General features: G+C 36.7%; 1 protein-coding gene across 1 annotated transcript in view; it reads right to left on the bottom strand.

Annotated features, from left to right (window-relative positions):
* Positions 1-399: 399 nt before the first annotated feature.
* Positions 400-13,621, bottom strand: part of LOC113393872 (transferrin-like) — a 33,568-nt gene continuing 20,346 nt past the window's right edge. The window contains exons 2-11 of the mRNA XM_026630979.2: positions 8,444-8,552; positions 7,855-7,982; positions 6,623-6,774; positions 6,262-6,406; positions 5,521-5,675; positions 4,589-4,725; positions 4,025-4,231; positions 2,278-2,475; positions 1,733-2,145; positions 400-927 (exon numbers count right to left, since the gene is read on the bottom strand). Of these exons, the coding sequence (XP_026486764.1) occupies positions 461-927; positions 1,733-2,145; positions 2,278-2,475; positions 4,025-4,231; positions 4,589-4,725; positions 5,521-5,675; positions 6,262-6,406; positions 6,623-6,774; positions 7,855-7,982; positions 8,444-8,552 (2,111 nt within the window). The 3' untranslated portion in view covers positions 400-460. The remainder of the gene's footprint in view (positions 928-1,732; positions 2,146-2,277; positions 2,476-4,024; positions 4,232-4,588; positions 4,726-5,520; positions 5,676-6,261; positions 6,407-6,622; positions 6,775-7,854; positions 7,983-8,443; positions 8,553-13,621) is intronic.

Raw genomic sequence — 13,621 nt, 5'->3', positions numbered from 1 at the left:
CCTTCTCAAAATAGACTACACTGTCACATACACAAACACTAACAAATTAACACATAAGACGATATCTACTTAAATTTAATTCTATTAATATAAAAAAATTAAATAATTTGTGCGATATTATTGGTCAAAACATTTATTAATCTATGGTATTTATTATTCTTAAGAAATACCGTTTTCATCGTTGGCGAAGTTGTTATCCGAACTTGGGAAGTAAAGGTAGGTAAGGTAAAAAGTTAAGTGAAATAAAATCGCATGAAAAAATTGAATTTATGGGTTGTTTAACTTCATTCGGAGTACGTATCTACGTACATACAACACAACACTCGTGGTGTTATATTCAATGGCAATAAAATTCTCCACAATATAGAACATGTTCTTCTTTCAAAAAATAAAACCAAGTTTCTTATAAAAATATATTTATTTCACTATTTATATAAACATTTTTCTAAATTTAAAAACGCTAACTACTTAATATGTGAGTGAGTAAAGCTGATATTAAAAGTAAAAACATTGGCGCCATTTTGTAAGCCGCACTTGGCGCCAAATCTGTAATCTGACAGCTGTCAGATGTGTTATTTAGAAAACTTCGTTCGAAATTCAAAGGCATAGAACTGTACGGGTGCATGTTTAATATATTCTCGGTGGCGAGTATCTTTGTGTTATTGTGGAACAATATGTCGAGTTGGTGATTAAATTGTCCGTACATAGTGAACATGACGCTGTGGAATGGTTGATGTTTGCCAAACAGTTGGTCGAGTTTGGTGAAAACTGTTATGATTTCGTGTCGTCTCATTTCTGTTATGTTGTTGGCGGCAAATATGTGACCAATGTTTGACCAAGATATGTAACAATATTTTGTGTTTTCTTCGGGGCATATTGAGATAATGTCGACGATTGTGCTAGCCCAAGGTTCCATAATTAGTTTATCTGAAACAAAGTTCATTAAATTAGTTACATTAAATAACAGTATAATGTATTGTTGTGTTCCGGTTAGAAGGGTGAGTGAGCCAGTGTAATCACAGGCACAAGGGACATAACATCTTAGTTCCCAAGGTTGGTGGCGCATAGGTGATGTAAGGAATGGTTAATATTTCTTACAGCGCCTTTGTCTATGGGCGGTGGTGACCACTTACCATCAGGTGGCCCATATGCTCGTCCGACAACCAATGCCATAAAAAAAAAAATTAAATTATGGGTACTGCGAGTTTTTTTGTATTGGTCCTTCGAGCCGGATTCAGTTTTATAACTAAAAAATATGACTTCTTTTTTTTAAATTAAACATTTCAAAAGTTTGTATGTGTTTATAAATATAAGCAAGATTTTGACCTTTAAATTTTAAAAACTTTAATAAGACCTTATGCGGTTTGCAACATTTCAGCTTAATACGGTCTAATTCATTTCGTGTTCTGCGTTGAAGGAAAACAGTCAAAAATATTTGCCACGTGTATATTCACCATCTCTGTCTGGAATAGCGTGGTGGAATAAGGTCTAAATTTCCCTTGTGTTCATAGTAGACTTGTCTGGTACACGGCTTTACTTTGATAATATTAAATCAGCTCCTACTTCGGGTAGGGTTTTGTGCAAGTCCGTTGGGCACCAATCATATATTTTACCGCTAAACAGCAATACTTAGTATGGTTAAAGTTTCTCATGGTGCCATTGGCGGTAGTGACCACTTACCATCAGGTGGCCCATTTGTCAGTCCACATATCAATGACTAAAAAAAACTCACTCTGATACATGTTGAAGGTTTTCATGCTAATAAAAGCAACGTCGCTCCTCCCCTCAACCAGCGCGCGTAAAGCCGCCATTTCCCCGCCCGTTACCCTCCCATCCTCTTTATAACAGGCACTCGTGAACTTATCAACAATTTCACTGGTCGTATTGTGTTTTTCAACACCGGGAGCACATATTTCACTGAAATAATTGAACGTTGCGTCGTAACAATTAATTTTTTCTTTCTTCTGTATGTAGCGTAGAACGGAATGCCAGGCGACGCCGTCGTAGCGCGGGAACGCGGCTCGTTTCCCGCGCAAGTCGGCCATGTTGCTTATGACGGCGTCGGCTCTCACGTACGCCAAAACTGTGTCCATTTTCTCGACGATTGGAGTGACTTCGAATAGAAGTGGACGTAAATTGAAATCTCTGTAAAAAAAAATACGATTTTAAGTTTAACTTCCGTGGTTTCGTGTTGACCATGTTTTTTAGTGTGTTTTTTATTTATTTACGAATCTAAAAATAATAATGATTACATTATGCTCTAACAGTTATATTTACCTCATAGCAGTGGGTATCGCGTCGCCATTGGCAACACTGACGTCGCTCTCCCGGGAGTGTATGGCGCGCAAGCAGGCCGTGTGGTCGTCCCGCAGGATGCACTGTAAGGGCGGGTTCACACCGTACACCGCGCCCGCCTCACTCAGCCATTCGCATTTATTCTTCTCCAGTAATGTCGTCGTGCAGAGTGTTATGTGTCTATACAAAGATATATTCAATAAAATGTTAAAATCTATCGTAAGAAATAAATACAAATGCCTAAGATCAATTTCCCTAAAGGAAAAACTTGATTTGTGGAGATTTTTTACTAGTATGAAACAACACATCTACTTTTAAAAAACGAAAACTAGACCGCGCTTTGGCATAAAAAAAAAACTATTTTTAATTTTTTCTGCATTATTGGGAACAACGCGGATTCTTAATTCACTTGAAACGTATTAATTTTTGAAACAGAGGCACCCGGCATATTGTAGGGCTCTTACAGACCATCCTGACGTACTGACAAATTATATAGATACTAACCAAAGACTATGAGAATTTCCCACAGACAACTAACTACTTTTTACTGATTTGATATATTGTTATAAGGCCTAAACAAAATTTCAAATCCAGCTTCAATAATAATATAATAATAACAATGTTTTTTATTTCAGAAAAACCGTAACTTCTGAGCCTCTAGCCGGTTCGTATCGATAGAATCCTCATTCCAGACCGTAGATCTGAATATTTTCGACATTAACGACATTATATTATCGACATTTTCTTGTAATATTATATATTTTTTTATTAATCTATACTAATATTATAAATAGATCTATCACAGATAAACTACTGAACCGAATTTGATGACATTTGGTATACAGCAAACTTGAACTCCTTGGAAGGACAAAGGTTATTTTAAGCCTAACCTGACAACCGCTAAAACGCGAGCTTAGCTACGGGCGACAACTAGTTCAAAATGTATTTACAATTGACATCAATTTTTTACCCTATACTATAGTGCTTTTTTTTTTAAATATTCTGTGTACCAACTGACTTTCAAGACGTCCTTCACAGTTTCGGCTTTTTATAACATTTCAATGTTGCCAATACAAATAAATTTCAAATAATTAGTTAAAAAACATTAATAAATAAAGCATATTATTCAACACATTCCTTGGTGGTGGGGCTTTGTGCAAGCCCGTCTGGGTAGGTACCACCCACTCATCAGATATTATACCGCCAAACAACAGTATTCAGTATTGTTGTGTTCCGATATGAAGGGTGAGTGAGCCAGTGTAAATACAGGCACAAGGGACATAACATCTTAGTTCCCGAGGTTGGTGGCGCATTGGTTATGTAAGGAATGGTTAATATTTCTTACAACGCCATTGTCTATGGGCGGTGGTGACCACTTACCATCAGGTGACCTATTTCATACGCCTACCGATATCATAAAAAAAACCGAAGATTATATAGATGACAAAAACGCTTGGAGCTAACTCGTTGACTTCCGGGCAGGATATATAACATATAAAATGTTTAATTAACATAATATATCTCAAGACTTGGAAAAGTGTAACTACTGAATTTCTCGGCGGTTCTTCTCAATAGAATCGACTTGTAAAAGTCTACTCAAATAAAGTATATTATTATTTTGATTTAAGGCCTTTTACATTGAAGGACAAACACACAGTTTCATGACAATCGCATGATTGGTTAAAGAACGAATATAGGACAAGTATATGTTATATATGTAAATTCTCACCTCGGTGGATCGCATCCACTTTGACTGTACGCCTCTCTGAAGCCCTTCGCTGATGCTAAGTAGTCTAAGGGGACCCGAGGCGGGTTGAGCGGTGTGGGGGCCTGGCGTATCTCTAAGAGAGCTGTGAGGGCTCCTCGCCAGTGGTTATTGAAGAGATCTTCTTCCTTGAGCGACGAGATCAATTTACTAACATCGTGGACTGCTTTTCTGTTGAATGTTATAAACGAATAGTTTACTTTTTTGTTTTCGGGATGATTCCGATCAGAACCCTGAATGATTTTTCCAACTGCACAGGGCACATTATTGTGCAAAGGGTCTACGCAAACACAGGCTCTCTCTACATATTATGGACGGGAAATCCAATGCGACTTGAAAGAGTTCAGACAAAACATTAAGCAAGTAGCATTAGAGCAATGATTCCATTTGACATGTACCGCTGCGGTTTTAACAGGCGTGTGTGATGGCACCTTTAGTGCACCAGTATGCTATGTGTATGTGTGGTATACGTGTGCTCAGTTACACAGGAGGGCCCATTGAGAGGCAGTGTTGTGCAGTTGCTGTTACCGTTTGGCGATGACGACGGGCCAGGGTCTCTGCAGCCACGTGCAGGGCGGCGCGTCCAGCGGGGAGTACGAGCCGTCGCGACACAGGAACGAGAAGCCCTCGGGGGACATCGGAGGGGACTTCGCCGTCGAGTTTATCTATAAAATACTACATTCATGACAAATCATATGATTTGTTTTTATGACAATAAGTTCCAAAGTTTTATATATATTCTAATCCCTATGAGAAAAGACTTGCTTCTTAAGAAATAGGTATGTGACCTTTTCCATCACTCTGCTGCAGTACTGGCTGGTGGAACATATTCCATAGAATTTTATGTGGCATCTACACAGCTATGAGACAAATTATGAGTTCACATGGTAACAGAGCTTTGTACAAGTCCGTCTGGATTGGTAGCACCCACTCATCAGGTATACCACCGCCAAACACCAGTACTTATTGTTGTGTTCTGGTTCAAAGAATGTGAGTGAGCCAGTGTAACACAAGGGAGATAACATTTTAGCTCCCGAGGTTGGTGGCGCATTGGTGATTGGTGAGGTGTTGTTTCTGCGACGTTTTCTATATTATATTTAAGATATAATTGTTACTGATAACGCTCATACATATAAATAAATATTGGACAACATCACATACATTACTCTGATCCAAAAATCCTAAAGCACTTGTGTTATGGAAAATCAGAAGTAACGACGGTACCGCAAACACCCAGACCCGAGACAACGTATAAACTAATGAACTTTTTCTACATCGACTCGGCTGGGAATCGAACCCGGGACCTCGGAGTGCTTACGCATGAAAACCATGAGCTCGTCAAAAGGTATATGATACTGTAAATGTATTAATTTTTCCTGTACCTAAATTTGGCTTTATTTGATATGTTGATCATAATTGTAGACATAGCTATAATTATAAATAATAAATTAGGAACTGACCCCGAAGTAAGCGAGCACGTCGTCCAGCTCCCCCCACATGGCGTCCCCCGCGCCCTCCGCGAGGCACTGCAGCGCGCCGATGGGCCCCCAGTACTTGTCCTCCATGCTGCAGTCGGGGCTGGCGCACGCCGCGCAGAGAGACCTATACTTACGTTCTGGACAAAAAATTTATGGTTAACGACCAAGTTAACCCTTGTTTATTGTTATAGTCGTATATCCACAGACACGTTACGTGGTGGAAGGGTTTTGTACGAGCCTGGCTGGGTACCACTCATCATATTCAAGAGTGTCAGCGAGTCAATGTAGCAGCACATCTGCACGTCGTCACGTCGCTAGCCACTCGATAGCCACTCCGGCGCACACAACATCTGCCCGCCATCATTACATCGTAAATCAGTCCACAGGCCACTCCAAGCGCATACTACATTTGTGCACAAAAAACTGGGTATTCGAAACAGAAGATAAGCTCTGGTAGGAGTTGTTCTTTGTCACCGAAACTTTTGTATATATACTTGAAACATTTTTCTAGTAAACATTCCACAATCCTACTCCCTACAAAGCAGACGTTTCATTTCACTGCCACGCTCCTCTAAAGATACACCCAGTCGCTCGTTCTTCAAACAAAAACACAATAATTCCAAGTGTTACTCTTAAGCGGTCCAATATATCATGTTTCGGTACCAACCCAGATGGGTTTGGACAAATTACTATAAATAAAACCAAAGTACTTTATGAACTCACTAAGCTCCAAATCTCCATCATGATCGGGGACCCAGGGTCCAGCTTTGCAAGCTCTATTGAAGAACTCGCCAATTGCTTTGAGTCTGTTCTCCGTCAGCGTCAGTTCTGAATCACAGGCGCGTGGTATGATCAGCGACTCCAGATACTGGAAACAAATTAGCGGAAGTTTAGTTTTTGTGAGTATTTGTAGCCAATCACAAAAACATTACAAAAAATTGTTTGAATTTTTTGCTATTTGTATATATTTCGCAAAATAATGATTCAAAACTAAGGGGGGGCCACTTGATAAAGAATATTTTATATTTACATTTAGTTGCCGAAATCTCTAAAGTACTCCATCAAAAATGATAGCCTTACTTACCCCTGATAACGTATCAGACAGCGGCCGAAGGGTGTTCACGCCCACTCCTGGATGGCAAAGCGAGCTGTTCCTCAGAACTGCATCCAATGAGGACTCGTGTTCTGGTAGGATACGATTATTGACGACCGCTACTACACTGCGCTCGAACGGTCCTTAAAGGGATATATTCATTTTATAGTCTTCAATATGAGAACCTTAATCGTGAGTTCCTGAATTCAAACCTAAGCTTGGATCACAAAAAGATTTTTGGGTTTTGCCCGAAGTCTCTACGTTGGAAATAGGTATGACAGAGACTCGAAAAGCAAGCAAGTCTCTGATCTTGCGCGTGAACTATTCGTTTTGGATGTTGTCCATTCGGATTATAAGAGTACCTACGTATGAGGGGGAAAACTGTGAGGTATTAGTTAAGCTATTTATAAGTCAGTCAGGATATGGAAAAAAGCACATACATTATAGCAGGATGTGCTTCTTAGTGAGACGTTGGTCATAAACCACCTAACTTAGGTTACCATGTACAACTTCTTGTACTAGATCATATCGTATCATATAATATAATATCATATTCTACAAGGGTTCTGAATCCAGGGTTGGAGATGCAAAAAGGAGCCTTGCATTGGGGCCCACCTCAGTGATGATAACGGAACATCGTAGAGGAACACCAGAAGACTTCTTAAATATATTAATGGGGAAAGATAGCTTTGTCCGGGTACATTTGCTTTGTTTAAGACGGGGCTGCATTTTTTTTTTTTAAATATAAGTAGTAATACCTCATTACAAGGAATTATTAATATTCCTATTAACCCCTCTAATTAAGCTTAAAACTTGTGTTAGGAGTGGACACGACAATAGCAGACAGCCAAAGCTGAAGCGAAAAAACGATCCAAATATCTGGGACGTATGTCAAATAATTTTTTTGGCCCATTTGCTGTTGACACTCTTCGACCCTGGATTAGTAGTGCAAAAGGCTTCATTAAAAGTATAACATCTCGCCTTTTTGTCTCCACTGGTGACAGGAGGGCTGGTTCGTTTTTTGCCCAGAGGATCGGAATTGCGATTCAACGGGGAAATGTTGCTAGCATTCCTGCCACCATTCCACGCTGTCAAGATCTATACAGTAACTATTTTTAATGCATATTTGTATATATTTAAGGGCTTAATGTTGATAATACTTGTGTAAATAATATATTCATAACAGGTTATATATTTAATAAAATAATAAATTATTTACTCACGATGTCGATTTCTGAGTTCGTTGGTGACGAGAACGTCTATGTCAGCCCACTGCGCTGCAATCAAGTCTTCGGGGCTGAACACTCCGAAGTCCACCGTGCCTTTGCTGATACGTCGTAAGCAATCGAGTCTAGAAGAAACGAAATTATTGAACTTCCTTCATCGTTACGTTGATATTACTTGAATCATATTCCATATAAAAAAATAAGTATCGAAAACTTTTATAGTATTATAAAGCGCCGCTAACTGCATCAATGTAATAATTCGTTTCAGCGACCCGCTCCGGCTTCGCGCGAGTGCCATGCTGATACTAAATATACTACAGTACGTCTTTACACACAACGTTCACAAATTTTACAGTCATTAGACAATACAAACCGCATAGCATTTTAAATCTGTAATATCTTCGAAAGTGTTCATTTAAATTACAAGCTGTAAACGGCCATATTGATCCATATTAAATGTACAATGTATTTAAGGTACTTATTTGGGTAAGGATTAATGCTGTATTGCTTAAAATCGCTTCGATAATAAATTATTTCTCTTAAAAAGTAAAGGATAAGATGTCAGTAATAAAAACCTCTAACTCACTGATCTGATCCCAACACGCATTCCAATCCAGAATCCTCGGCGTCTAAAAGTGGACAAAATGTGGCGCCGCGTTTTAAAGGACCTCGACCTTCAACGATACAGACTCGCACTGAAACAAAAACATTAACATTTAAATTCCAATGGATAAAAATGGAGTATCGTTTATACTCGTTGTGTCAAAGCAACTATATTTTAAAGTTGATATGACTTTTTTCATTTGCAAGATGTCCGTCTTATTTATTGCAAGAAGTAATACATTATTTTGTGAATGTATAATTTGTATGTATGTATGTATGTGTATATATGTATATAAGGGTATGTATATATTGATTATATATTACATATTATTTTTAAGTAATTTTGTTACGTAAAGTTAGTAAGTATACTATGTCCGATTTTTAAATAAATAAATATTGGACAACATCACATGCATTACTCTGATCCCAATGTAAGTAGCTAAAGCACTTGTGTTATGGAAATCAGAAGAAACGACGGCACCACAAACGCCCAGACCCAAGACAACGTAGAAAATTAATGAATTTTTTGCTACATCGACTCCGAAATATAGGTTACCTGGAACAAATCACTCTAAGTGATACAGGGTTTACTTCTATATTTATTGTAAATAATATACAATAAAGACTTAATAAAAAATAATACCAAAGACCAAGTATTCTTTATTTTATCAACGGCGGTTGCAAATTAGGACTGATCACTACTATATTATTAAACAAAGTTGTTCTTGTCCGTCTGACAGTTCATCAATGGACGAAAACACGAAGAAGGTTTAGCTGTAACTACTCTTAGACAGCCTTCTGAGATAATACATACGTTTTTGCATTAAAAAAATTGTTCGAAAAACGATAATGAACAGTTAAAATACATTAAAATAAATACATAATTTGATATTAAATTGAAGGTTGACGCAAGACATCCACTTAGTTTTTTTATTCAAACAATGAATAACTCATCAAAAAGTATAGCTGTTCTAAATGAAGGGTTAATTTTTCGTTTTCAATGATTTTCATATACCTATTCCTAACAGTTTTACCAAAGTCTTTGAGCTAGATTAAAAGACATTTATTTTAATTCATTTAACTGAAGCCACGACATTTTTATATTTTAAATGCATTGAACGTTTAAAGTAATTATGTAAAATTAATTAAATACTCGTTTTGTTATCGATCTTTAGCGAGATGTAATAGATTCGTACAAACACTAAAGATGTACTCGAAGACCTTGACGTTACAGTGTAATTATTTAAACCCAGTTTCGTGACGTCACAGAAACAGCGCCGCCCCGTATTGTGATACCAACATTTAATGCTTAGTAAACAAACGATATTTTTACAATGGAAATAATTGTATCTATCGTGTTGAACTTTTTTGTTGTAAAGGAAATATGATTGATATATCTTAACGGATAACAGATTCGAATCCGAGCCAGGCTTCAGTGGATTTATTGGGTAGGCATCTAGTAAAATTACATCGACCACGTGAAGGTTTCCGAGATGAAATGTATTTCAACTTATGCACGTGACTGCTATTTTGAATCAAGAATATCATAACGAAAATTGATGCAAACGCTATTTTGAAAATGAAACACGATAGAACTTCTTTTTATGTGTGCAAAATCCTAACCGATTTAGACTATTTTAGCGTTCGCCAAAACACACCGTTTGTGTTCAGGGGATATTAGCAACTGTAAGGCGTCACTGCAACATTTTTCACACTCAAAACTCTCTCCCGTATTCACTTTTTAGGGTTTCGTACCCAAAGGATAAAAACGGGACCCTATTACTAAGACTTCGCTGTCTGCCCGTCCGTCTGTCTGTCACCAGGCTGTATTTCGAGAACCGCGATATTTAGACACTCGCAACTCGAGTTAGTCGGTTTTTTTTTTGTTTATCCTCGTTCAAAAAACCTATGCGAGGGCTAAATGTATTTCTCATTAAGCCTATAATTAATAATTAAAGGATAGCACTTTTGACGTATCAACAAAAAGACTGATGTATTCGCTTTTGTTTCTCCACTAAAATACTACGCACGCTCCTCCTGCCTTTCTCTCCGTCTTCTCAGGTACGAAAATGAATATTCCAAACAATAAATTTATAAACTAATGTATCGATGCAGAACGCGACAATATGTTACGTCAAACATTGTCACCGGACTCATCGGTTATATGTAGATATGAGTCACATATACTTAACCTTACAATCTGTTTGAGATTTAATGGAATATTTCTAACACATTAAACATAACAATGTATGTATTGAAATAACAGGATAACATTGTTTATGTATTGGTGGTAGGACTGTGCGAACCCGTTTGGGTAGATACCAGTCATCAGATATAATACCGTCAAACAGCAATAGTATCGTTGTGTTCCGTTTTGAAGGGCGAGTGAGCGAGTGCAACTACGGGCACAAGAGACAAAATCTTAGTTCCCAAGTTTGGTAGTGCATTGACGATGTAAGGAATTGTTAATATTTCTTACAGCGATAATGTCTTTGGGTGGTAGTGACCACTGATCAGGTGGTGCATTTGCTCGTCGTAACTATAAAAGATATGTTTATATTTATATTACTTCCTACTGGCAAATACCAACGACCTGATGGTAAGTATTCAGTAGATATGTTGACGCTGGAAATATATTAACAAATACCAGAACCGCAACTTTAAAATCAGACGCTCGGAAATTAATCTGTGATAAAAATATCTTCAAGAACTTGATATCCTTTATTCACAAAATAACCCCTTCAAAAGGTGACATAATGTCCGTCCAAGTTCAAGCTTCCTTCGTAACAAACTTCGTCGAAATCGGTTCAGTAGCTTAGCTGTGACAGACAGACGGATAAAGTTACATTCGTATTATAATATTAGTATAGATTCCTTACATCACCAACGCAAAATCAACTTTGGGAACTGAGCGTTATGTTCCTCGTGCTTAAATTACATTGGCTCACTCACCCTTCAAACCTAAATACAATGACAAAGTATTGCTGTGTTGCGTTAGAATAGTTGTGTGTGGCAGCTGCTAAGTCAAGATAGCCCAGTAGTCAACACACGTGAATATTAACCAAAGATTCTGTGTTCAAATCCAGGAGAGCCCAACGGTATCTTAGAGAAAAAACATCATTAAAAAAAATATTAAGAAATATAAAACTGACTTCAAATAATACTCTGAAAAATACCGATCTTTGAATTACAAGCCCATTGTAAAAAAACATCCCTTATCCCTTAGGGGGTGCTAATGTTTCTTCATATTTAAATGGAACCAAAATAAAATCAAAGTTAAAAATATCTGCAGTATTTTAGTATAGAAACAGATGACCCAAAATTTCGGAGTCAGAATACTTGGCGTTATGAGCTTATCCTTACTTCTCGTTAAGGGTAAGTACCTACGTAAATTATCACGTTTTCAAAACGAATTTCTACAAAAACATATTTTTTTATAAAAAAAGCTTAAAACATTAGTTGTCTCTGCTACCAAAAGCGATTTTACGCCTCTGTTTAAACTACTATGTGAATTACACAAGATAAACATGACACTCATCCTCATGACAAAAAAGTCACTAATAATAAAATCGATTCAATAAAATGCTCAATTAAACATCATATAATGACTCAATTAACTCATTATTTATGCGAGAAACAAGAAAATAATTATAGTTTAGATATATATTGTTACGAGACTAGCCCTAGGCTCCATACGGAGCTACGTCATAGGATATTATAAATATATACAATTATTATTGTAATTAATTGATCAATAATTTGTACACCTTTAGTTAATATTATTTTATGGGATAACATTTAATACTGGCATGTAACACTATTTCTTATTTTAAAAATGATTGAGCTGTCATAAGGAAAACATTTGGATGATTGTGAGGGATTTTAAAGACATATAGAGAGATTCGAGCATCATTGTAAAAAACATAATTTTATTTTGTCATCCCGAACTACTGAAATTACAATATGTTACATTAAATACCTGTTTATAGCGTAGATTTGCGAAAAAATAGCGTTTTGAACGTCGGCGAAACTGTTATCGGAATTTTAAATTAGTTACGTGTAATAGTGTCGCATTCAAAATAAATATAGGTTAATCATAAACAATATAGCTGAGTTATAAGCAAATCGGATGAAATACGTAAATCTAAGGTTTTTTTATCTTTATTCCTACGTCGATTGGAATAGACTTTACACCGGCTCATCTAACATTCAAATTGGAATACAGATCTACATTAATTGTGATATGGTGATATTTATCTATACTTAAAAAATCTTAGTTACCTGACTGCCTGTCAGCACAGTCATAAATACTCAGTCTTGATAACTAAAATATGATCCATAGACTTCATTATATAATATAAAACAAGTCACTGTCTGTCCCCGTGTAAGCTTAGATCTTTAAAATTACACAATAGACTTTGATGCGGTTTTTTTAATAGATAGATTGTTTCAAGAGGAAGTTATATATATTGCGCTTACATTTCAAACGCTGGCTGAACCCTACGAGATAGATCAAAATAATGTACTACAGTATTGTACCACTAAATAGGTCTTCAAAATGGTCCGCCATCGTATACGTCTATCTCTTAGGGATAGTCCACATTAACCATTTTTTATCCTTTACTTTTTACGAGAAATAATGACTTATTTTCGAAGCGATTTTAAGCAATACCGCATTGCTTCTTATCCAATTAAGTACCTTAAGTAAATTGTGAATTTAATATAGATCAATATGGCCCTCACAGCATGTAATTTAAATGAATATTTTCGAAGATATTACAGATTTAAAACGCAGGTACATAGCGGTTTGTATTGTCTAACGACTGAAAAACTGTGAACGTTGTAAGAGATTCTTCTGTAGTTTATATATCTAGTTAATCAGCATTGCACCCGTGCTAAGCCCCGGCAGGTCAAGTTTAATTTTAAAAAGTAAATTGGACGAGTTTATTATGAATTTAAGCATCAAAAAGTCCTGACAGTTTGTATTTTTTTTCTTTTAATGACTAGACTATTCCAGTTATGCGCGCTGGCCCATGAAGACGTGTCATAAGAGATTAATATTATATATAGTATAATATAATATGTTTACAAATAATTAGCGCCTGACTGTATCATAAGTGGGCGGGTTGATGTACCGGTTTTTAACGGAATGCGGTACACG

This window comes from Vanessa tameamea, chromosome 29 (assembly GCF_037043105.1).
Source record: "Vanessa tameamea isolate UH-Manoa-2023 chromosome 29, ilVanTame1 primary haplotype, whole genome shotgun sequence".
NCBI classification, from domain to species: Eukaryota; Metazoa; Arthropoda; class Insecta; order Lepidoptera; family Nymphalidae; genus Vanessa; species Vanessa tameamea.
Note: the sequence above shows the minus strand (reverse complement) of the source record. Positions and strands in the feature narration are given on the sequence as shown.